We start from the raw sequence: 27,038 nt of genomic DNA on the forward strand, positions 1-27,038 counted from the left end.
AATACATGCACAAATGTTGTCTGCTGAGAAGCAATCATACTACCTGTTCAAGTCCTCCGACTGAACCAAACGCTCTCAGCCCAACTTCATGGGGAATGTTTCCAATTCCTTCAATGTTAGTGTCCTGTTCAAGACAATCATTTCTGGGTGCATTTTTTCTTGGCACCCATCTCAGGGACTTCTCTTTTAATGTTTTCAATAGAAAGAGAGTACTATTTTAAAAGAAATGGACATTTTTAGGGAATTAAATACAATCATAGCGGTTTCTTCACATACAAAACCTACCCAGACAAGGCTTTGGTGTGTGTGTGTGTAAAGCGTGTACCCATTGGTGAGGGGTGAAACAGGCTCGATTGCCACATTGCATCGCTTGTTGCACGTCCCAGCAAACAGCTCTCTCTCTCTCTGTAAATATCAATGTGCAGCAGTGTACCAGCAATGGTGCCAGTCCTGAGCTCCAAATTAAAATGTAATGTAATTATTAAGCATCTCCTGAAATTAAATGGATTTTATGTAAGTTAGATTATTTATACAGAGCATGAATAAGCTGCTCTCTATCTATTTCTATGCTCATTACAGAAAATGGATTCAGTCAGAAATCATTTCAAACATATGATGAAGGCTTTTTGTATTAGACTGTGAAATGAGGGCGAGAGGAATTTGTATCTATATGAGGTTCAACACTGTTAGGTACTGTAGCAATAACTTGAAGCATTTACTACAGTCATCTTTGCATTCTAAGATTATTTTTATTTTATTATAATTATATTATTAGCCTATTGCTGTTCAGTTATTCTTGCATGCTGGTTCATAATAATGAAACCTTTGGGCTTTTGTGTTTTCTTATGTGTTGCTGAAAGGGGGTAGGCAACGAGGGTCGGGGTGGGGGCGTTGGTTTCGGGCTCGTTTTTATTCTGAATGTTTCTGGGTTGATGTTGACTGAAAACACCACACCCTCTTAATTATGTTCGCACACACACTGACATAAGCACAAAGTATTTCTTATTGTGTTGGAGTAAAATAATATAAGGGCACTAAAGTTCAAAACATGGCCTAAACTACGGAAGTAGGCTATGTGAACGCAGACGCGAGCTCTACTTGACCGCATGGGGCATTATCTAGCGCGAATTAGCTAAAGTATATTCTATTGCGGTCTGTTCTCTTTTTTAGGTCAATTACTGTCGTGGCTGAGCTACAGTTAGTTAAAGTATGTTTGTTTGTGACAACTAACTTACCTGAATGTAACTATATCTCCCCCTTGAGACTTGTTACAGCCGCCAGATAAGATCAATGTAAATGCTGTCAGTGCGTTGACCCCTATGCGTTGACCAAGCACAGCAGCACTCGCGTCTGCGCATGCGTACATTAAATGTTTTGGTCCTTGCAAGTTTGCTGAAGACTAGTTCCGTATGAATATATCAGCTAGGCATAAATTAGCCCTACACTTAACATGAAAGAAATAACAGATGTCTGTGTTTTGAGTCAAAAACTCGTGCGGCCACAGATGGCTACAGTAGGCCTATACGTTCTACTTCAGTCTGATGCATAGCCTACTACACATTTCTATTTTGTTTTCTTTTTATTTTATTTCATTCTTTTTTATTATTATTATTTTGAAATTTTTTGTTAATTCATGAATCAGAATGTCTCCCTGGATGAAAACAAAACTAAACAAACAACAAATAAAGGTAGCATCTGTTACCAAAACCCTTAAGACTGTACTTAGCGTGCAACATCTTTTTATGTACTAAATATGTAAACAAACTTTTTTTTGTTTTTAAGTGCCATAGTTAGTGTGAAGTGAAGCTGAATGGCATACGGGATAGATGCTTTACTGTACAGGTTGTTTACTTGAGAAGCAATCAAAAAGTGGAATTCAGATGCAAGTGTGAATATTCAGACAACCAACTGTTTGTTGTTCATGGAGAACGGGCTCTGATTGACAGAACTTTAGCACATGTCCACAATACAAGTAAAGCACATGTAGCATGGGAGGGTGGGGGGTTCTGTTAACTTGCCAATGGTGTGAGTGTGTGCATATGTTTGTATGTATAAATGTGAGTTGGATTGTAAAACAGTATATAACTTAAGGGTGAATAGCACTTTGTGTGAGTGAATGAATATGTATGAATAAATATGGGTTGGGATGGGTTGGGTTGGGGGTTGGGGGGCGGGGGTTGAGCTTGAGGTGCAAACATTGTGGAATGGACATGCAAAAGTACTGATTAATCAAGACCTTAAAGTGTCTCCTCCATGTTGTATATACTAAGCGAAGGACTTAAGTGATTTTTGTTAAATTCTATATTTTATGGCTTTTGTAGACATTTCTTTGTGGGATAAAAAAAAATAAAGAAAATTTTATGGATGCAATCTTGTCTTCATTTCTTGTGTTCGATTAAAATTATCAAAACATCCTTAAAACATTATACAATTATTTTAGAAACAAAAGTGTATAAGATAAAAAATAAACTTTCAATAAATAAATACAATTTATTTTCAGAGAACAAGTCTTGTTACCTTATGCAGTTATCGTATGGAATAAATTGACAAAAACTTTTGCCAGTGGGCTAAGAAAAATAAACTTAAGATACATGATCTTATTATCTTGCAATAAATAAATAAATCTTGTTTTAAGAATGGTTAGATTATTATTATTTGTAAAACAAATTATAAATACTGAATTATATTTTGCACTCATGGACAGGCCCAGTTCTAAGACTGCGTGGTTGGTTAGACTTGATTTATAGGTTTTTGATTGAATTCACAAGCAATCAAATTATGCAAATTATAATAAAATTGTATAAGATTTGAATAAAAAGGCATTCAAAATATTTGTATTACTTTCTCTAATGTCTCTTGAGCAAGAAAAATAAACTACATCATTGCACCAAAGTCAATGGTATCGTTAGAATTTTTTATGAGTAAAATATTTCTGAAGTATATTCCCATTAATGTTTACCTTTTTTAGCACACCAGGGTGACTAGGAACATGAAATTGTCCAGCTATTGACTTCTTGTTTCACAGGAGTTTAAATATGAGGAAACACAAAGGCCAAATCCCCTTAATCATCCATCAAAATGAGAAAAACCAAAGAATATAGTTCTGATCTGCATCAAAAGATTGATGAGCATCACAAAATAGAAAGTGGCTGTAAGAAAATAGTTGAAAGAATTGAAAATCCCCATTTTGACCATCAGGGCAATAATTAAGAAGTTCCAATCAACTAAAGAATCTGCCAGGAAGAGGACGTGTTTCTTTATAGGATATTGCCTTAATGGACCGTGAGGATGAAAGTTTGAGTGGCTAAAGACTCTTCAAGGATCACAGATGGAGAATTGCAGAGATTACTTGAGTCTTGGGGTCAGAAAGCCTATAAAAAAGAAAATCAAACAACTCCAACATCACCACATGTTGTTTGGGAGGGTTTCAAGAAAAATCCTCCTCGATGTCCAAAAACAAACTCCAGCGAATTCAGTTGTCAGACATGACTGGAACTACAAACGGCACAGGGTTCTGTGGTCAGATGAAACAAAAAAAAAAGCGTTTTGGCAGCAAACACGCTAGATGGGTTTGGTGCACACAAGGATAAAAAGTACCCCATGTGTACAATTTAATATACCATTGGATCTTTAATGTTGTGGGAATATTTTTTTGTTGGAGGTCTGGACTTCATCAGATTCTATCAAATATCAACAGATAAAAAATCAAAACCTGACGCCTTCTGCTAGAAATCTTATAATGGGCCGTGGTTGGATCTTCCGTCAGGACAATGATCCAAAACAAACATCAAAATCAACACAAAAATGTGTTACGGAGCTCAAAATGAAGCTTCTGCCATGACCGTCCCAGTTCCCTGACCATGAGTTGAGTGAACTGAAGAGAAGCACCACCAACATGAATCTGGGAATCTGAAGGATCTGGAGAGATTCTGTATGGAGGAATGGTCTCTGATCTCTTGTTAGTTGTTCTCCAAACTCATCAGGCATTATAGGAGCCCAAATTCAAAATTTTACATATGCCTGATTCTTAACACTGTGTCAACACCTGGATGATCAGAAGTTTGTCAAGCAAGTTGCTTGGATCTCAATATCATAAAGTCACGGTTGGAAAGAGTTTTTTTGAAGAACAGTGGACCGTTTAGCTGCTCAGGACAAACAAGGAACTCAGTCATATAATAATAATACTATTATTTTGTCATGTCGACAAGTTATGTAAAAAAAAAGGAGCTTAGCTTATTCAGGGCAGTACAACATAAAAAGCAGTATGCAACTTATGATACCACTTATTTTTTTAATTTTAACATTTAGCAGATTCTGCAAGGTGTATGCAAACTTGTGACCTCAACTATTCAGAAAGGCTGTTTGAAAACAACTAAGACTGCAATAATATTTTAGAGCGGAGCAGAGCTAAGCAAAAATATTCCATATTTCAGTAGAATAAATATTTAATTTGAAAAGGTTTTATTATATTTATTTCAATGATATCCTGGAAATATCTATTTTAAAATTCCCTGGAAATAGGTTTTCCATGACCATCAACATATCACTCATTGCTTTGACTAGACTAAAAGCAAATGTGAGAGAGCTGTCATTTGCTCATTGTGATAGTGGTGTTGCATATTGTATTTATATTTTATTTCTCTTTAAACGTAAAAACATATTTTAAACAGTGTTTAAAACATTAATATAGGTATTGACATGAACTAATAATAAAAAAGGTGAAATGGAAAAATGTCAGATCAGATCTTTGACACATGACGTCCCTTATCAACTTTTGCACCTGTTACTGTTTATCATAAACTAGCATCAGCCAAAAACAACACAAACGAAAATGTTTTGTCACCTTGAGCAGCTTTTTACTACTTTTATATATCGTAGAGATAAACAGGATGTGAACATGACGAGCTCCACTGGAAACTGATCTGTGTCTCGGAGTCTTTGCATACCCTCTGTGGATTTGATAAAGCCACTTCCAGGTCAGAGGTTAAACTGTGCTGCTCGCCTCATCAAAGGCAGGAACTGACTTCTTTTGGCTGCTGCAACTCTTCAAATCTGAAAAGCCAAACACAATATACACAATTGCGATGCATATACATAATTTATCATAGAGAGATGCTTTTCTTAAGATCCGAAATGAAATTTGTGGATTGTACATTAATAATTTGTTTTGATTTGATGTGGTTCTTGGAGAGGACGCAAGATGAATAAAAAACAAAGCACCTTTGAAATATCAAACAAATGTGGCGGAGTGGTTTTCGTTTGTTTGTTTATTTTTTATCCCTGTACTTCTGAAGCAAAGCCTCCCTCTTGATACAAACAACAGGCATCTCATATGTCTTCTATGAGACAGTAATTAATATCTAATCAAAGTCAACACTCTCTAACGCACAAAGAGCTATTAAATATGTAATCAAAGAGAACACTCCACATGCCACAAAGGAAACCACGCCCCTCTTCTGCATGCCTTTGCTGTCATGGAAATGAAATAATTTCTGCCTCATTAGAATTTTTTCTAAACCTTCAGACTTAATTAGACGGCTTTTCCTGTTCATTTTGAAGTTTGCTCTTTTCAAACGAACTATCAAATCACTTCTAAAGTTGGAAACATGAAGGTAGGCCGTATTTGCGAGATCTGCCACAGCAGGAAGTAAAAAATAAAAGAGTCCTGAAAGTTCAACTCTCAACCTGTGACACGAGTGTTACCTCACCCGAGAGACCGAGCTTCTTACAGCAGGAGTTGCAGGTGTGCTTGAGAACAAAGCTCTGGATTGCATCATCACCCAAATTGGCAGGTCCAAACGCCATCTCTCCAGAGGAGCTACAACAGAGGTAAACAAATGCATCTGCACATTTCCAAAAACAAATTTCCCATTTTAGTAAATATATTTAAACATTTACACTACCGTTCAAAAGTTTGGGGTCAATACGATTTTTTTTTTAAAGAAATTAATAAAAGGACGCATTAAATTGATCAAAAGTGACAGTAAAGACATTTATAGTAATGCAAAATATTTCTTTTTTAATTAAATGCTTTTCTCTTGAACTTTCAAAGAATCCTGAAAAAAATGAATCACGGTTTGCACAAAAATATGAAGCAGCACAACTGTTTTCAACTGTGATAATAATCATAAATGTTTCGTGAGCATCAAATAATCACATTAGAATGATTTCTGAAGGATCATGTGACACTGAAGACTGGAGTAATGATGCTGAAAATTCAGCTTTGATCACAGGAATAAATTACACTTTACTATATATTCGGATAGAAAACAGCTGTTTTACATTGAAATAATATTTCACAATATTACTGGGTTTGTTTTGTATTTTTAATCAAATAAATGCAGCCTTGGTGAGCAGAAGAGACTTCTTTTAAAAACATTAAAAATCTTACCGACCCCAAACTTTTGAACAGCAGTGTATGATGATTATTTACCTTTGATCATCTACTCTGATCAGTGAGGGGTCAGTGAGGTCCATTCCCACACCTTTTAATAAAAATAAAGATTCAGTTCATCAACTTTCCAACAAAATCAATTTTCCAATAGTAATAATCACACAAGCTCTTAGAGTAAGCTTATAGATATACCTTGTAGATCCAACACTAGCAGTTCCTTGTTGGTGTACTCGTATGTCCAGTGAGAGAATGCTAGAATTGCTTCCTCCAGACCAGAGGAGGGCGAGATCTCCTCTCCTGTATTATTGTTGTATTTCCTGAAATGTCCACTCATGTTCTTCTCAACAGTCAGCCACTGGCCATCTGAGCGCCAGTGCAGCAAGGAGACATCCAGAAACCTGCACACATACATAGACTATAGGTAGTCATATACATAATCAACTTCTTATCATCATAATAATGCAGATAGAATTCATAATGCTGACCTAGAACTGTAGGGAACACTGCTGGGTTTAACTTGGTTGAATCGCTGCATGAGTTTTTGTGCTGCTCTCTGTTGTTGGATTTCCTACAGGTTGGAGAGGTAGTATTCAATAGAGAAGCAGTTCGGAATAATGTTTATAACTATTCTTTATGGAGAATAAGTTGGAATAATGAAGATTTTTTATTTTTTTAAATTATTTTTTAGGCTCTCTTATGCTCACCAAACCTGTGTTTAAGTAATATTGTGATATTATATAGCAGTAATATTGTGAAATATTATTGCAATTTAAAATAACTGTTTTCAATGATAATATATTTTAAAATGTAATTTGGATGGCAAAGCTGAATTCTCAGCAGCAATTATTTACTTCAGTCTTCAGTGTCATGTGATCCTTCAGAAATCCTTTTAATATGCCGAGTTGGTGCTCAGTTATTATCAATTATTACTGGAGCTCATTTGTTAATACTGATTCTTATTACCAATGTTAAAAGCAGTTTTTGCTTAATATTTTGGTGGAAACTGATACTTTTTTACATAGAAAGTTCAATAGAACAGCATTTATTTGAAATTATTATTTTTTTTTATTTTTTTATTCTTACTTACCTCAAAGTTTTGAATGGTAGAGTACTATGGTTTATTTCCGCAAAAATATTAAGCTGCAAAACCTGTTTTCAACATTGATAATAATGAAAAATATTTCTTGATCACCAAATCAGCACATTACAATGATTTCTGAAGGATAATGAGACACTGAAGACTAAAGTAGTGACTGCTGAAAATTCACCTTTGCCATCAAAGGAATTTTTATTTTAAATTGTAATATTTCACAACATTACTGTATTTTCCATCAAATAAATTCAGCCTAGGTTGCATAAAAGGCTTCTTTCAAAAACATAAAAAAAGTATTATTCCAAACAATACATATACTGTATATACTGTCTGTAGATAATAGGTGATAATCAATAGATCAATAAAATGATCTGACAATGAAAGTTATGTAAATCTATCAAGTGCAAAATTTACAGTTTATTTACATTACTGTTGATAATCTTTCAAATGGTCGAATATGTACCCGCAGACAGAGATGAAGTGAAGTGCTGATTGGGAAAACTTTCTGCCAGATGCGAACCACCTCTGGCCTAAAGGCTTTCACGACATACACTGAGCCCAGCTTTAACACATCACCCTCAGCCCAGGTACACACCACCTTGGTGGCCCTGCGCAGACCCCCATCCAGCACTTCCTGGTGGGCTAACGGTTGAAGAACAGCGGTACGCCCTTGCTGAAGCCAGGCGGAGATGCCAGAGGACTGATTCCCAAGAGAAGATCCTTCTTCTGTCTCCTCCAGTGTATATATACAGACCTCAACACCACCTGAATACGGCAAAGGACATTTATGAAAATAGCCAAATATGTATATCACTGGTTAAAAAACAACCATGGTTTGATTATTTACCCAATAACGACACAGGGGTGAATGGTATAGAGTGAGCCAATCTCATTAGGTTGTTCCTCTCCATTGCTGAAAAAAGATCACCAAAAGAGATCAACCATATAAAAAAAAATTTATATATTTATATATATATATATATATATATATATATATTTGAGGTGATTATTATAGTTACTACTCACCTGAGTAATGCTGGCCTAAATCGTCTGTCAATTTAAACGTAGAGCTCCTAACTAACACCAGACAAAGAGAAAGCACAAAAAACATGTCTTTCACCAAAATTAAACCCATGCAATTTACTCACATCATAAACAGACTTACAATATAAAGTATGTACAATTACCTTCTTGTGTCATACTGCTTACCCTACAAGAAGTAGAGAAATTAGGTGAACAGCTAGAAATGTTTCCTGTGATTACTTAAAATGTCTCATCAAATCATAAACTTAACTTACGAGGGTCTTTGACTGATAGACCTGGCCCAACTGCTTAGAAGTGGCTGCCCTGGACTCACAGTGTTCTGAAGAGAGATCATAACACAGCCAAATCAAATGTCTCACAAACAGGAAAGAAATCAAAAGACCAAATTACTACAGGTGAACTTACGAGCCATGATGGGGTCAGTTTTGTGGAATCCACTTGGTCAACATCTAGTAAATAAAATGAAAAATTATCCTATTGTCACTTTGTGGGTTACTGACATTTTATTTCCGCCAGCAATTCCAGACGTAAAAAGTAATTTAGAAAACTAAATTCTAAGCAGACTGCTCAATTGCTTGATATTTAACAAAAATGAACTAAGAGCCTCTTTTGGAAAATAATGCCTTGTTGTCTTTTTGTGACATACACCAGGGGTTTTGGGGAAATAATAAATACTTAAATAAATAAAATAAAAATAATAATAAATAAAATAAAATAAATTCTTATAATTACACAAATGTATTTTAAAAAAACATACTCAGCTGGGTTAGACTGACTGAGCTTCTGAATCTCCGGTCAAACAGGCCTTTTACTTTCCTCTTCCTTTTTCTGCGTGGGTCAAACTCATGCATGCATCCTCGCATTTCATCTAGTTTTACCTAAGAGGAGACAGAGGCACCACTTGACCATATGACCATCACTAGTGCAACATGGAAGACCACCACTAGAGGACAACTTGCATGCAATGAAATTAAACAGACATAGCAGAATGGCTTACATTGTCAGGAGTTCCTGCTTTGGTCTTTATGGACTTTTTCCCAAATGACTTTTGTCTCCTAAAGATCTTAGATAATCCTACAGATTACAGATAGTCATAAACTGGTTATTAAACAGAAACTGAGGTTGTTACTTAGTATATTGTAATGACATGCATCCATTATACCTTTCTGGTCATGGCTGTGGTGGGGAGACGTCAGAAGCGTCCGCCTGCCGTGCTCTGATGTTGCTGTATCAGGCATGGCCATATTCTCCACACTAGCTGAGAGCGAGCGGCTCTGCTCCAGATCATAGGCCCATTTCCTGCCTGAAAGTCCTTGAGGTCTTGTGAAGTGTTCACCATCATCAAGCCTGTAAAAAGCCGGGTTTTTGATCCCAACTGCTCTGTCTCCATCACTCTGGGAGTCTACGAGCAGGAAAGTATGACTGGAGGCTCTGGATATTGCGTGCACGTCGTCCTCATCGTCCTCTTCCTCCATAGACTCCTCATGGTTGGGTTGAAGCTGTAAGTCCCTTATAAATGGCATGGTGGGAGAACTGGCACGTGATGGTTCCCCAGATCCATACATTCCCTTGTCCCTCCATCCAGTGCATAGGTGAGGTAAAGAGAGATCGCATTCCATTGATACACCTTCGCTTGAATGCTGTAGGGGCCACCTAAAACTATAATCTTCTTCCTCAGGGTTTGCCAACATGAATTTGCTCCTGACCTCAAAGGGTCCGACACTCGTCCCTGGTGGCAACTCTAGGGAAGGACGCTGCCGGCCAGGCCCCAAACCTCGGAGCAGGGAAGGTGGCATACTGCGGTAGTGCTTCGGAGATGGAAGTGCTTGGCTGGGCGCGACACTTCCACCAATGCGGAGACAGCAGCTATGGGACACTTGCTCATGGCGGCATGTAATTGGTTGACTCTGACCAAGACGGGCCACTTCTAGCTGCTGGTTGTCTGTGGCTGAGAGGAGGTTTAGAGTGTCCACTGCTAAAGCAGACAAGTCCTGCAACTGCCCCAAGTGACAATCTAAAGTGTGCAGATCGTCTTGGATGATATTGACCTTCTCAGCAACCTCAACTAATATTCCAGCCATCTCTTCAGCCCTAGAAACAAACACTGTAGTAAACAAACTATTGTACTATTCCATTTAAGACAAACAAAACCATCCAGTTCTATTTTTAGGAAATATCAGATCGCATACCACTTTTATGCCAACGAAACAACTCTATGTCCCATTGTACTCGATTGATAGGTCCTTTTCCAACATTAGTAAGTGTCTTGAAGATGTAAAAGGCTGGATGGCTAAGAATTGTCTCCACTTAAATGAGAGCAAAACTGATGTTGTTGTTTTGTTTGTTGTCTCTTAGCTCTTCGCCCCGTATCTCTAATTACTTGGGGGGGCCCCCTCTAGAAATGTTAGTTCTCAAGAAAGAGAACTCAATTTTGGTCTTTCATGTAGTCTTGTTTTATTGTGTTATGATTGTATTGTACAGCACTTTAGGCTGCACTCGTTGCTTTATAAGAAAATAAACTCAAACTCAAAATAATTTAAAATGGGAATTCAGATGCATAACTTCATAAACAAAGTTCAGTCAATTGATAGATTAACTCAAACAAAACTGATGTAATTTCCTGCTGCATCCAAATGAGTTCTGGGAGATGCACTCACTTGTCAGCAGCAGAGCGAATCCGGTTGATTTCGATGCTTTGTTGACTCTCCTTTTTGTCTCTGAAATATCCAGCGACACACTTCTCCTCAAACTCATGCAACTTCTTCAGATCATTTGGGGCCAGGAGTAATTCTGTAAACATACAGTACCAGCAATACACTTAACTGGTGATAATATCCTGTATATAAATGTGATTTTAAGAAACAGCAGTATGTTCTATATTTTTATTGGATCAATAACTGATTTTACTTATTTTAGACTCTGAATGTAAAGTCTGATTATTTTCAAGATTATCTTGACTATAGAGCATAAGACACTGTCTTTTAAAGGGCTGGTATAATGCCCTTTTCACAAGAGGTAAAATAAATCTCGGATGTCCCCAGAGTGTGTATGTGAAGTTTTAGCTCAAAATACCCCACAGATATTTTTATATAGCATGTTAAAGTTGTCACTTTTTGAGGGTGAGCAAAACGCACCGTTTTTGTGTCTGTCCCTAAAAATGCAAAAGAACAGCTGCTCCCGGCACAGACGGCAGAGCTTGTGTCCTTTTGGTGCGTTCAAGTCATCTGGTACGTATAGATCGTATTTACGAGTTGAACGCCCATGAATGCCACCACAATGTTGTAAATACGAGTGGGGAGCTCAGGATTTTCTTTAAGTCCCCATCTTTACGAGTTGGGGCCGTGTCAGTGAGAAACATGGCGGAATATCACAATACTTCAAGGTATTTAGCAGTGATATTGTCAGGCTTTTCTGTTTACAGCGCAGTAAGCTAATTGCCTGCACAGAATATGATTTTAGCATTTTAGAATTTTAGAAACTTTTTGACTTTTATGTTCACACTGGAGTCAGACAATGATGGAGTAACTCCAGAAGAAGTGACAACGTGTAGAATGCAACCGGACATTTCTGAATGGTTAGTTGATGAATTTATGTAGCTTATGTGTAGTTATCTTCTAGTCAATGATTAGCATATTCTGTCTGATTGATAATCTATAAATCGTGTTCTGGTGGGATTTATGTAAATTCTAGGGTTAGTGATTTCACTAACCCGGCAGGAATGTCGTGTAGTCCCTAGCAGCCGTTTGTTGTAGTCCTTAAAAAACGATCTCTTTAAAAGCAAATATCTCCCTTTACTTTGAACCTTGAGCATCGTAACTTTGCAGATGTTGTTTATGCTCAAACTGCAACATTACACACTAACTAAAGTTAGAAAAGTGAAATCATAATAAACCACCCCTTTAAATTTATTTCTTCAGCAAATTCTTATATCAATTATTTTGAATCTCTCCAAAATAATTTAATTGGATTGAATTGAGACTCAATTGAATTGTGAAATTTTAGATTTCATAATCCATAACAAGTATTAACATTCTCAGTCAAACTCAGCGAGGAATACTATGTGAAGAATCCTATGCGTAAATTAATATAAATATTTGTATTTATTAATATATTTAATCTTCAATTTATGGATTTTTTTTGGGATACTTGATACTGCTGTTAATGTTTGTTCTATTGTTCTAATACTGAACGTATCCATGTATCGACTACAATCATCTTATTTTGCATTGTCACAATCCTACCTCTGTGTGTCAATTTTGTAAGACACAGAGGGCTATAATGGTTAATAAAATGACATACAAACATACACTTACTTAGACCAGTTCTTCCCCGTTTGTATGCCTTGCTGTGCTTTTGCCACATGGAACTGAGACACAGAGTCATGTGACTGAGAAGGATGAGAGGGGGCGGCAGCCACGGTTTCTCCTGATAGGTCATGATGTAACGATAGCGGTTATATTTCCACAGCTTACGGGATATTGAGCTCATGTCAAAGTAAACGTTGCTGTGAAGTGAATAATAAGGCAAAGTAGGTTAAACCGTCGCAAAGCAACCAATACATCAACACTGCAATGCTCTTCCAATCTGGAAGCCAAGCCGTATATTAGTCCAACAACTCAACAGAAAAAAGTATCATTACACCAGGAAACAGATCAAAGTATGTGAGCGAATGACAAGACTTAAAGATGAAGATGAAGTGCATACTTGAAGAAGGCAATGAGTACGTTGACCATGATGATGTACTGAATAAAAAGGTAGACGGCCTGCAGGAAGGGGGTCAGGAAGGCTCCAGGGACACAGGTTTCAGGTTTACTACAGGCTGGCAAAAACAAAAAGGATGATCACAATAGAATATAAAATAAAAATGTCTATGTCTTACAATTAAAAATAATAGAGTAAATCATCTAAAAGATGTAAAGGGTGAACTATGTTCTGACATCCAAGCTGTGGGAAAAGGTTTATTCAAATCAGATGAACTGAACAGACTGAATGGTCTTGTCTTTTTGTTTTACTCACCATCTATTTCTCCAGCATACACCTCCCCAAAGATCATCCAGTAGGGCTGGAAGACTACATCCCTGAGCAGACTCCAGGACGGATCCTCATCAGGGGACAGGATAGACTTCCTGGACGTGCCGAAACTGACCAGTACAATCGCCATAATGACTACGATATAGAACATATTGCTCATCTGCGGGAGAAAGTCATATATACACATTTTAAATTTTATTATCTATTATTGTGAAACCCACCTCAAAGTTATAAAAGATCTTTTAATTCTGAGTTTAAGAAAAACATTACAGTAAATGTTGCATGTAGACTTATCTACTAATACAGTGGTTTTCAATACTAGTCCTAGGGACCCACAGCTCTGCACCGTTTGTATGTCTCTCTCATTTAGCACACCTGATTCAGATCATCAGCTTGTTAGGAAAGAGCTCTATGAACGGAACTGGCTGTGTCAGATAAAGGAGACATATAAAATGTGCAGAGCTGTGGGTCCCCAGGACCAGGATTGAAAACCACTGTACTAATAATTTAAATTACACACCATTTTGGTGATCATGGTCAGGTAGGGTCCTGCATGCTGATTCAGAGCGAACAGGTCCAGAAGCCTGACAGACCAGAAGATAAAATCCAAAGAGTAGACAATATGACTGGCTAAGCGTGTTTCTTGATGCCACCGGAGGCCCACCCCAACCATGAACAGGAGGATGCCCATGAAGTCATTGATATTCCAGTACTCACTGAACCACACTTTTAACTTCTTTGTGAACTTCCTGGGCTCCAATACCCACACCTAGAAAACACACAGTACCCATTATCATAACTCTCAACATAATATACTTAATATGTCAATCGGTGGCTCTCAACTGGTGGGTTATGAACCAAAAGGGTCATGGACAGCAGAGGAAAAACAACTGCTAAATGGAAATAATAAAATGTTCATAACATATAAAAGTTCAAACTCTTCCCATATCTGTTGTCATTGACATACAATATTATGCATGAAATCAAACAGTACTGTATTGTGGCACAAATTCATCTATCACTTGGTAAAAGCTAGCCGAATTAGACAGACGCAAATGGACTGGTCAACTGACAAGCTACCTTGATCATCAGGAACGAAACTTAACGCAAGATAAAATAATATTCGACCCAGCCAAATTGAAATACATGTTCACTAACAATAAGTATACGGGAATGGTTTCTTCATAATTATTACTGTCTAGTCAGTCAGTCCACAAGGGTATCTGCTCCAACAAACGTGTATATGCAATATGTCATGATTGACAGACAGACAGACAGACAGACAGACAGACAGATAGATAGATAGATAGATAGATAGATAGATAGATAGATAGATAGATAGATAGATAGATAGATAGATAGATAGATAGATAGATAGATAGATAGATAGATAGATAGATAGATAGATAGATAGATATTTGTTATTTATGTGTATCTCTATATGTATCTCTCAAACATATAGTTTGTGTCAGAACTCTGTTAATAATTCCCACCAATGAACTGTAGCTGAGTTTATAGATAACAGAGGATCGGGGAGCCGGACAGAGGCATTGTCAGGGTCAACTTGAAAACTCCCTAATCAGAAAGAGATAGCGCCTTCCAGAAGACCTTTGGAATCCAGCTTGGTTAAGATAAGACATTTCGAAGAAACATTTTATTTTTTAATTGCCATGAACAGCTGCAAAGGACACTGAGCCAACCATTCACAGACAAAAGCAGACATTGATGATGATGTCATACTGTATATGTATTTTACCTCTCGAGCTTTCTCCGCTGCCATGGTCAGGATGTAAGTTATGACCAAGCACTCCTGAATGTTGGGTTTCTCCTCCAGCCTCACCAGCACAGTATAAGAGAACATCATGAGGAAACCCAAGAATGCCATCTGTGTGGACAAATCAGATGGATGTTTGAAAAGGGTGACAAATGGAGTGAGAGGGTGTAATGAAAGAATGGGGAAAGCTCTGGGGAATTAAGGGGAAACTTACTGTGTGAAACCAGAATTTGACCACTGGAGCAGTATAGAAGTCATACACCTTTCTGGTCCAGGGACAAAGACATCTGCTCCCTCTCTCCTCATCACCCTGAATCTAGAGAAAGACCACTGTCAATGTAAATTACACACTGTGCAATAAGAAGTCAAAGACTGAGTAGCGTGTTAATAGGTTGTCAGCAGTATTGGGAAGTGACTAACTGAGAGTAGTGTGGTCACATCTTAGTAAGAGTAGTGGAGTCACAATTTAGTGAGTAGTGAGGTCATACCATGGCTAGTTTACCTGTTTTCAAAAAAAAGTGCAGCCTTTTCCAGTAAAAAGTCATTTTTTTAATGAGTAATAATGTGGCTACATTCCTGTGTTAATTTCACATTGTATGTATTGTAAAACTATATATAAAAACTAAGGATTAAAAACTATAATGATAACTAACTAAAAGTTTTTAAAAATCTACCTAATTCTATGAGAATACTGAAGTCAAACCTTTCAATTTCTGAATGAATTTTCCAGCTCCTGCACGCTAAAAACATTGACAGCCAATCAGAATGCAAAAGGCTTTTTAAAAGCTCGAGCATTTAAAGTGGCAGACAACAAAACTGCAACATATACTTAGAATGGTGTTGGTGTCCACACTAATATAGTTATCTTTATATTTAGCATTCTAGGTGTGAATAGCCCTCTAGTGAAACGGTTCATTTGGACAGTTCAGGCAAATGAACCAGGTGAATTGCCAATTCAAGACCCTGCACAGAATTAACTAGGTTAGTTAGGGTGACAGATTTTAAACTAAGTTTAAGATTTAAATGTAGTTTCAGTTCTTCAAAAGAATAGCCTTATTGTAGTTTATACAGCATGACCAGTGTAGTTTGATTTACAAATAAATGACTCTCATTACTTAATAAAAGAGTGGTCAGTTTGAATCAGTCTAACAAACTAAATGGGCTCCCCAGCTGCAAAAAGCGAGTCTGTCTAAATCACTTACTGCATTTGCCGCCCCTTCTTGCTCTGATGCCCCAGGGCTTCCTGGGTCCCACCCAAACTGCAAGGCTTCCTGGGGCTGAGGAACATGGGACATCTCTGCCTGACTCTTAAACTCTAGCATTTGAATGGCCACAGGCATCAGAATACTGGCAATAATCTGGACATGAAAGGATGTGATTTTTGAACAACAGCCGTTAAAAAACAGATCTGGGTCACAAATCTGCTGTAAAATGATAAATGTCAAAAGAATGAAAATAAAATGAATCTGTAGGGACACGGCTGCCAGCTTGACACATATGTTTGAAATGCAAGTTATTTGTGTCACTTCCGTTCTGCTTCTAGGAGAGCTGACCTGCCTGAGTAATTTCTTAGTTTTATTTTTGCCCTCTTGAACCACGGAGCTTACAGCAGCGAATTAAACTTCCGGAGTAAGAGAGGGGAATGGGATCGAAACATGTTGCATGGAGTGTTTATGCATGTGTAATTATTGAGAAAAATTACAAAACGGTAATGTTATAATTAAACAACACCCCAAATACTAACCCGTTAAATACAACAGATATTTATCCTTTCTGCAGCATAGTTGGAAAAAAATAAACTATTAAAAACAGTGCTAAGCTATACAAGTTAATACATGTTATCGAAGTATGTTACACTTTTCAAACGCAATTATCAAGCAATTAAACACACCTTGAACCAGGAGTTCTTTCTCATGTTGAGTCGGCCCATCCACAAGTCCGTGAGGAGCATCTGAGTGCAGTTGTGAGCCACAAAGGGCCTTAGTCTTGAGGAGACAGCCATTTGCAGACAGGTGAAGTTACTCCAGTCCTTCATCTCCCAGGTCAGCAGCTTCATCGCCATGCGCTCGTTCTCTCTGAAAGCCTGATCTAGGAGATCCACAGCCAGCTCTCCAAACTCTCTAAAAAATCAGTACAATCACATTACGTTATTTTGACAACTTTCAAACACAAATTTTTTAAACTCGAGATACACTTTTTTTCTAATCCAATGTTATATCAATTATACGCCATTTAGCATATGGAGTTTGTAATTAGCTTTGGAATGAGGAAAAAAACGAAACTGACAGAGACTTCTTCTTCAGCTCCTCAGCCATGCTGTCACTCATATTGCTCTCCTTGGCTTCCACTGCCATAGCGCGGTAGAGCTTGCAGGCCACAACCGCCCTGGCCATAGCCTGCTCTCCATGCTGCCACAGGAACAGCGCCATCTCTTGCCGATGCTTGAGCACTGCCCACACAAACAGGTCGTTAAAAGTGCATACAAAGTCGGGGCTCTGGGCTGACTTCAGGTCCTGAGGTGCAACTGCTACCGCACCCTCCTGCAAAGACACAATTCTGGGTGTTTTTAATAAATGGAATGATTGTGAACGTATTCGTAATTGCATGACTCATTGTTGTGTCTATGAACAGAATGAAAAAGCACAAAGGACCTGGTGTCTGAACGGCTGAGCGGTTCTGTGGAAATGGGAGCGAGATTGGGAGGTCTCTGGAGTTCGAGCTGCTTTCCTGGCCTTGCTGAAGGGGGTGGATGTCTCCTTATCACCATCCTATCCCCGATCAACATAGCTCATTAAATTTAAGTTAGATTATGTCTAAAGGAAATGGAAATTCATGGCCAAAAGATTTCAAAACACACAAATGCATGGTTATTGGCTAAAATTATTCTACAAATTAAATATTAGAGATTTGCTATGTCAGACTTAGCACAAACAACATACAGTATATTTGTCATTATGTAGCAGTTGGATGGCAGAAAGGAGGCAGACCTTTACTGGGCTATGTAGGCGACTGTACATGACTCGGAAGCTCTTGCGTGTATATGTGCTTCGATAAGCTCCTCCAATCAAGTATTCAATCACCATTCCGATGTCAATTAAAGATATTTTATAAACAGCAGGCAGACGAGTCTACAAAAAAAAAGAAAATGCTTAAGAAAACACTTTTTCAGGTCAAGGGCCCCTTGGAGGATTGACAAATGGAGAAAAAAAATTGAGTGTTACATTTTAAGCCGGACCTATAATAATAACATGCATTTATTATCCTATTAATACATTCACCTAAAGGATTATTAGGAACACCATACTAATACTGTGTTTGACCCCCTTTCGCTTTCAGAACTGCCTTAATTCTATGTAGCATTGATTCAACAAGGTGCTGAAAGCATTCTTTAGAAATGTTGGCCCATATTGATAGGATAGCATCTTGCAGTTGATGGTGATTTGTGGGATGCACATCCACTGCAAGAAGCTCCCGTTCCACCACATCCCAAAGATGCTCTATTGGGTTGAGATCTGGTTACTGGGGTGGCCATTTTAGTACAGTGAACTCATAGTCATGTTCAAGAAACCAATTTGAAATAATTCGAGCTTTGTGACATGGTGCATTATCCTGCTGGAAGTAGCCATCAGAGGATGGGTACATGGTGGCCATAAAGGGATGGACATGGTCAGAAACAATGCTCGGGTAGGCCGTGGCATTTAAACAATGCCCAATTGGCACTAAGGGGCCTAAAGTGTGCCAAGAAAACATCCCCAACACCATTACACCAACACCACCAGCCTGCCCAGTGGTAACAAGGCATGATGGATCCATGTTCTCAATCTGTTTACGCCAAATTCTGACTCTACCATCTGAATGTCTCAACAGAAATCGAGACTCATCAGACCAGGCAACATTTTTCCAGTCTTCAACTGTCCAATTTTGGTGAGCTCTTGCAAATTGTAGCCTCTTTTTCCTATTTGTAGTGGAGATAAGTGGTACCCGGTGGGGTCTTCTGCTGTTGTAGCCCATCCGCCTCAAGGTTGTGCATGTTGTGGCTTCACAAATGCTTTGCTGCATACCTCGGTTGTAACGAGTGGTTATTTCAGTCAAAGTTGCTCTTTTATCAGCTTGAATCAGTCGGCCCATTCTCCTCTGACCTCTAGCATCAACAAGGCATTTTCGCCCACAGGACTGCTGCATACTGGATGTTTTTCCCTTTTCACACCATTCTTTGTAAACCCTAGAAATGGTTGTGCTTGAAAATCCCAGTAACTGAGCAGATTGTGAAATACTCAGACCGGCCCGTCTGGCACCAACAACCATGCCACGCTCAAAATTGCTTAAATCACCTTTCTTTCCCATTCTGACATTCAGTTTGGAGTTCAGGAGATTGTCTTGACCAGGACCACACCCCTAAATGCATTGAAGCAACTGCCATGTGATTGGTTGATTAGATAGTTGCATTAATGAGAAATTGAACAGGTGTTCCTAATAATACTTTAGGTGAGTGTATATGTACATACTTTATGATGTTAATTTGCAAAGCCATTAAAATAATAATTATTGACATAACTATATATAGTATATATTTTGGGGTTGGTAAGATTGTTTTTGACAGAAGTCTCTTATGCTTGCCAAGGATGCATTTTTTATCAAAAATACAATTAAAAGAGGAATATTGTCAAATATTATTATAATGAAAAATAACTGCTTTCAATTTTTATATAATTAAAAATGTAATTTATTGCCCTGATCAGTAAAGTTATTTTAATATTGTATTTTTGTTTAATGAATATTTTCCAAATAAACAGTTGACCAATTGACAACCCTTGACCTATGAAATTCACAATGCAGATCAGATTTTAAAGGGTTTCTTCTACACAAACCTGTTTGGCATCCTCAATGATGTGTCGAAGGAAGTGATCTGATGAGCCTTTATGCTGGAAAATACAAATATATTTATAATAAAAACAAGAAGGATCAGAGACGCTTGCTTACATCAGAGACAAAAGCTTCATGTAAGTGGTATGAGAATGAGAATCACTATGTTGTAGAGCTGTTCCAGATGAGAGATGGTCAAGAAGCGGCTCATGGTCATGCCCTTTTCAATTAGTAGCTTCACAAAACTGACACGATCCATTATCAGTGCATCCAGCATGGTCTGCTCCAGAGATCCCACCTACAAAATCCAGTGCTGGGTTATACACATCTGTTCTAACTAATTAAAGCCATAATCCTGGCTGTGAAATCATAACTTGTTTACTGTACCTGCCACTGTTGTCCATACACCAGAATGTGGTCTTTTGCGACATCAGCCCTGTTCCAGGCCAACGTGATATTCAGCTGCTCCTCAGGGGAAGCTCTGGTACCTGTGTTTTCATTTTTGGGGGAATTACCACATTAATCCAACCTTTAAATAATATGATAATTATTATTAAGCTTTGCATACCTCTCAGTGATGTCGAAAGGATTGCAACATCAGCCTCTTGTAGGTCCTCAGATTCTGAGTCAAAAATGGTGATCTAAAATTAAAAAATGTTGAAGTTTGACCTCATTAAAAAAAAAGAGTCCATAAGTTGCACATAAAAAAATAATTTTAATCAACGCAGATGGCCAGCATTAAAACAGATTTGCAAACTAGTGCCACTGCCGTTGTGTCGTGTTCAATATAGCCAGCAGTTATTTATTTTGTTTGGTATTAGTCTGAAACCACCAGCATCCCATGCCAATATATAAATACATGTAACTCTATAAGACACCCAGAGGAGATGTTCTTCTCTTAACATGCCTTTGGCATTTCGTCTTCACAAGAGTGATTCATACCCAATCAAAGAATCTGTACGCCTGGGGACCAAATTAATCCCTTCTACTCGATTAATATGGAAATACGTTTCATGCGCCATCATTCCAATTATTCTGTTCTCTCTCAATTTAGACGCTCAGAGATGTGGGATGGGTGTGGTAAACTACAACATTCCGTTTGATGGAGGCTTAGCATCAGAGCTTTCGGCGTAGTGACAGAGACCGATACACAGCAGGCGTCTTATCACACAAAACAACCAGTGTTTACCGCCAAGTAGGAGGAGAGAGGAAGAAGAAGACGACGGAAGAAGAGGAAACAGCCAAAGAAATGCAGAAGGGGATTGGAATATGTTGCACTAGGTTCACAGCTTAGAGGAAAAGAACTTTGCTGAAGTTCTCAAGAATGTCAGGACGGAATAACATTTCCTGAACTGACGATTACAATCTACAAATAAACTGATCGGTATCTCCTGAGAGCGGTGTTACCAAGACAGCGGATACCACTATTTGAAATGACTGAGTACAATCTTATTTTAAAAATGTTTCTTTAATGGGTCTGAACATTTTGACTAAAAGAAATTGGTGAACATTTACAGAGTGATCAGGATCCAGATTTGAAGCTTAGAAGTTTAGATTTGAAGTTTATATTTTATTAAGAAAGAGGGAAAGAGGCTGCTGAGTGATACAAGAGACATGAAGCTAGCAGAGCTATGTAGGAAACTCGAGAGCAAGGTTATTTTCGTAAACGAAAACTGAAAATAATACTAAAACAATTGGTCAATTTTTTTTTTTCGTAAACTGAAACTAAATAGAGATTTCAACATAAATGAAAAACGAAACGAAACTAACAACAGTTACTGAAAAACTAACTAAAATAAAATAATAATTAGCAAAAATAAATAATCGTTTTTTGTAATTAATAAGCCCTTATCCTGTACATGATAGAATAGAAAACATGAATTCGATGAGTATATGATGTCAAAAGATATAATAGACAAAAAGCATAAATGGATCAATACAAGAATAATATGTTTGAAAGGAATCAATCAAAGAAATAACTATAAAAGAATAATAATAACCATAATGACCATAATAATCAAATGCAATTTGTTTTTCTTATACACCCCATGTTTAACAAGGTTTCTTCTTTAATATGAATGAGTGTGAATTAATAATTTTTACTTATATACTTTTAAGTCTCATTTGTTTGGTTCTTTGTTCAATCACAAACAATAATTTTATTTTTAAATTAAAAAAATTTAAATTAAGTTTAAATTAGTCCTCTAATTTAAGAGGTTTGCACAAGAGTTAACAGTAAACTGCAAACATTAAACTTTTCTGAAATTAAATGTCTTTAACTCTAACTTCAACTTTAACAATCACAATCAAGTATTCCAGATAGATCTAAAATAAGGCTACTGAACTTACAAGCTCTCTATGTTCCATGCATTCCATAAGTATGTTAAGGAGTTCAGTGGACTCTGCTCTCTCCACACCAAACATATCCTGAATCCTCAGCAGGACATCCTCTTTAATATCGGAATCCAACTTTCTGTGACAAATATATGTGCAAGAGCCATACACAGAAACAATGGTCAAAATATTCCATAATAGCACCTAAATATTATTCAATTCATCCACATTTACATTTATGCATTTGGCAGACGCTTTTATCCAAAGCGACTTACATTTCATTTCAAGTACACACTGACATTTATTTCAGACACACCTGTCTACAGCTGTTTGTTTGTGTATTAAAGCCAGCAGGTCTGCAGCTCTGCCTGTTCCCTCAAACACCAGCACAGGCACAGGAGAACTTCTGTGCACGTAATCAAGCACCACAGAGAGGATGGCAGGACCCCCCTCTACTACAACACACACTAAAGGCACATGCTGAGGCAGCCCTTAAAATGAGCACACACACACACATACAAACACATCACACATGCACATAATCATTTAACTTAACAAAAACCGTTGACATAGACTGAAAACTCTTACTTGGGTGGATCTTCTGAAAGTGTACATGCCTTTCCAGTCTCTTCCTCAGGTCGTTTTGACAACCTGATTTACCCATAGTACCATCGTCAACTAACAGGAAGTGTGAATGCATGCCATTCAGACTGGCACGTTTACTCAGGGGATTACCCAGAGCCTGGTAGTGCCTCAGAACCTGACATAGAACCATTAACCCCAACATCAGTATAGCAGACCCAGAACAAAATACAGGAAATGATAATATAACAAAATAACAACAATTACAATGCTAGGTGCTAATTTCTTTGCACTGCCAAAACAAGGGGTCCAAAAGTCTGAGGCCACTAGTGAAATTTATTTTCAATTGAGAAGTTTTATACAGATCATTAGAACAATTTAAGAAAACTTTAATAGAATAATTCATATTTCAGAATATATGGTTCGTCTCCCTATTGCAGCAGCACTTCAGCTGCATGAACTCTTTGTGTAAGTTTTTGTAAAAACTGATGATTATGGTCTCCAGTAGTATTTAAGAATGATATGAGATCTAACATCTGAACGTTGGTACAAAGAGTCTCATGATCAATGTCACAAATTTACTTATTTTATCAGTGAGCCAGAAACACAGTTTTAAACTAAAAACGGAACGTTTTTTTTCTGCGTTCATGTATGCAACAACGTCGTTTTGGGGGCCTGAAAACACGAACTTTTGAAAACGGGTTTCAACATGCAAGTTTTTGAAAATTATACCATTATCGTCTCTGTGTAAACAACGAAAACATGAATTTGTGAAAACAGTGACGTCATTCAATCTATAGTCGTTTTCGTGGATCAGTGTGAACGGGGATCATTTTGCATCTGTAAGCAAGGAAAAACGTTTCCCTTTTTTTGTACATAGTTGTCGTGTGAATGTACCCTCAATCTGATTTAGAATTCCACTGACCTCAGATCCCACTGTGCAACATAATTCAATAATACAGTGTAGAAATAATTTTTTTAATAACAAACAAAAAAACTCACATCCCAGCCGATAAGGTCACTGTTATTCTCAATTATCCCCCAGGGTGTGATCCCTACAACATTCCTCTTCCTGTGGTCATGTGACCCATACAGTTTTACAGCATCACCAACATACTTAGACACACCTGGATGCAAGGAGAAATAATGTCCAGTTGTAATTGTTATTGTTAACTAAAACTATTAAAAAAAATTCAGTAATTAAAATAAACCTAAAATAAAATATAAATATTAGATTGAAAATAAACTTAAATGTTGCCTTGTCAACTAACTGAAATAAACTAATAAAAGAAAAAAAAGAAAACTAACTAAAATCTAAAAATCTAAACATCTTGTGTTTGCTATCACTATTTTCTAGTGAAGTAGTTATATGTTGTATTAAAAATATGAATAAATACTACAATAGCATATAAATAATATTCAAATAACACTGATAAGGTAATTTGGATATCGAAAACAGTTTATTCATACCTGTAATTCATTATGGCCTTATCAGTGTTATTTTAATATTATTTATATGCTATTGTAGTATTTATTCATATTTTTAATACAACATACTTCACTAGACAATAGTGTGATAGCAAACATAAGATGTTTAAAGTGCATTCCACATATAACACTAGCACCCACAAACACAAACCCGTATTGATCCCATCAGTCAGTATCCAAGCTCCAGTGCTCTCTGCCGCTGTGATGAGCCCAGCGCTGAAGGCCTGACACACACGTGGAGACAGAGGGAAGTTTTCAGTCCCTCCGTGCACGGATATCACCAGCTTGGGCATCTCCATGTGCCATTCTTTCAGCAACAGCTGCACCAGGAGCTCTGGTGGAGTGTCACAGGAAAGACGCACATACTGTAGAGAAAACAGCGTGATCCTATATTATAAATGCACTGTTAATAGGCATCTAAATGATGAGATTTTTTTGTCCTTGTATGCACTAACCTTGGCACGACATGTGCGCTTTGTGCTGCCCTGGAAGTCCAGCGATCCGAAAGCGTCAGTTGGGCTGATGCTGGTGTGTCGCAGCACTGACCACTCCTCATCAGTAAGGTCTGCCCCAGGGCCATGTCCCAGCAAGCCAGAGTATGGACCCACATGCTCCGCGATCAGCCTCCCACAACAACATCTGAGGACAGACATGACATATTTGAGAAAATGACAAAAACATTTTCATGGAAATAAATAGAGAATGTATGTACTGATGATCAAAATAAATAATACCTCACTAAGCTTTGGCACACTTGACACACTGGATAACACCTGCAAAACAGTAAAAATTGCAATTCATATGGGTCTTTGTAAGACTAAATTAATAACCTAAATTACACTCGATTAACATTAAAAGATATCCCGATATGACAACCAAGATTATTAAGCACACCTGTGATGATCACGTGAGGCTGGCAGAAATTTGACACATTCTCTCTTGTAAAAAGTGGCCTGGATCCAAGTGCGTCTAGACTGAAGGGAAAAGAGTTGTAATGTTTGTCATATTATAGGCCACTATTACCTCTACATTAGTTGTTATTGTTAACTACAACTATTACAATTTTCTATTCATTCAAATAAATGTGAAATAAATATTACATAAAAATTAGAAATGTTGACTTGGAAACTAACTAAAATTAAATAATTTGGAAGTATAAAATTCTTAAAACTAAAACTGAAATAATAAATTAAAGCTAAATAGCGATATTAAAACAATTAATAAAAATGACAAAAACAACTGAATTACTTAGACATGAAACTAATTATTACTAAAATAACACTGGTGTGTGTGTGTGTGTGTGTGTGTGTGTGTGTGTGTGTGTGTGTGTGTGTGTGTGTGTGTGTGTGTGTGTGTGTGTGTGTGTGTGTGTGTGTGTGTGTGTGTGTGTGTGATGCAACATACCATTTCCCCTCAAATCTCTTTTACAGTAGAGTCAGTCGGTCATGAATTCTTTCAGCATTGCAGAAAAACAAAAAAAAACTATGCTTTAGCGTGTGGTGGAAAATTACGTACACATCCTTTTCCGGGAATTATTGGGTGAAATTACGAGACTCAAATGAGAAACAAAATTCAGAACTGAAAATACCGCCATCTAGCCGAAGAAATGAAACCGAATAAAAAGGGTGGAGAGAAACAGTGACCGAAACAAAACATACCCTTACACTTACTGTGCAAATACATTCGTGAATTTGAACGAAAAGAGGTCACAAACTCTTGTAACTACGCATGCAAAACAACAATCCTGTGCGGAATGGGAGATGAGATAACTGAAACACAAGTTTTAACATGCCTTAGAGAAAATCCCTGTGGGATATACATTTTCGTTTCATCCAAAAAGGCAATTACCCGAGATAACATACTGCTTAGTGCTTTATTTACCTGTGTAATAGTCCTGTTTTCCCAGTCATGCTTTCCAAAAATTCAGCGTAGGCTATTCTTATTCCTGCAGTAAACGCGCATAATTGAAGAGGTGGGATGAGCTAGGAAATGGGTGGGCTTTACAAGTGCTGTAAGAGTCGAGTGTGGACATGCAACTGGAACTTTAACTGCGAACTTGTGCGTTTCAAGAGACACCAATAGTAGTTGCATAACATCACAAATGTAACTTCATTCTTGGCTCTCTTCCAGTAACAGTTTCGAAATGTTTTTCAGATGCTTATTATTATGATTATTTTTTTCTCGCTGAAGTGTCATATGATTTCGCACTGGTTCGAAGAGCATTGGAGTGAAAAGGGAACATGTGTTCACGAATGACTAACTAAATGCGCGCAGGCTGTTAAAGGTAGTTAAGGAGGAACGCAAATAATGGAAAGACCGACGTCAGGCCAGACAGTCACCAGATGGCATCTTTACAAACAAACAATGTTTAGTAATCAAAATGTTAATTTCTGCATAATAAGTAGCAAACAAAGTTTCAAGTAGCAGTCATTGGG

At 37.5% G+C, this 27,038-nt stretch overlaps 1 protein-coding gene across 3 annotated transcripts; it reads right to left on the reverse strand.

Moving 5' to 3' along the window:
• Positions 1-4,444: 4,444 nt before the first annotated feature.
• On the reverse strand, positions 4,445-26,680 carry trpm6 (transient receptor potential cation channel, subfamily M, member 6). Of its 3 annotated transcripts, XR_013206837.1 has the most exons (41): positions 26,485-26,680; positions 26,008-26,055; positions 25,498-25,577; positions 25,338-25,376; positions 25,059-25,242; positions 24,755-24,968; positions 24,118-24,242; positions 23,122-23,293; positions 22,850-23,024; positions 22,549-22,672; positions 20,768-20,840; positions 20,587-20,687; positions 20,363-20,497; positions 20,205-20,258; positions 18,324-18,464; positions 17,988-18,104; positions 17,623-17,876; positions 17,228-17,456; positions 16,539-16,694; positions 15,551-15,652; positions 15,319-15,447; positions 14,280-14,331; positions 14,083-14,146; positions 13,548-13,722; positions 13,236-13,350; positions 12,845-13,035; positions 11,189-11,321; positions 9,694-10,622; positions 9,529-9,605; positions 9,289-9,409; positions 8,937-8,980; positions 8,786-8,850; positions 8,675-8,697; positions 8,514-8,564; positions 8,335-8,400; positions 7,951-8,252; positions 6,880-6,962; positions 6,587-6,792; positions 6,434-6,485; positions 5,709-5,818; positions 4,835-5,052 (listed from the first exon to the last, which is right to left on the reverse strand). XR_013206837.1 is itself a non-coding variant. In XM_077241023.1 (40 exons), exons 2-40 carry the CDS (start codon positions 26,008-26,010, stop codon positions 4,985-4,987), a joined length of 5,667 nt encoding a protein of 1,888 aa, XP_077097138.1. In that variant the 5' UTR covers positions 26,011-26,055; positions 26,485-26,680; the 3' UTR covers positions 4,445-4,984. The 3 variants fall into 3 exon arrangements, 2 of the variants coding, with proteins under 2 accessions (XP_077097138.1, XP_077097139.1); XM_077241023.1 differs by having other exon boundaries at positions 4,445-5,052; positions 14,083-14,331; XM_077241024.1 differs by lacking the exon at positions 26,485-26,680 and having other exon boundaries at positions 4,445-5,052; positions 14,083-14,331; positions 26,008-26,358.
• Positions 26,681-27,038: the final 358 nt, after the last annotated feature.

Source organism: Siphateles boraxobius, unplaced genomic scaffold (assembly GCF_051911475.1).
Source record: "Siphateles boraxobius isolate OS27281-9 unplaced genomic scaffold, OSU_SipBor_1 24, whole genome shotgun sequence".
Lineage (NCBI taxonomy): Eukaryota > Metazoa > Chordata > Actinopteri > Cypriniformes > Leuciscidae > Siphateles > Siphateles boraxobius.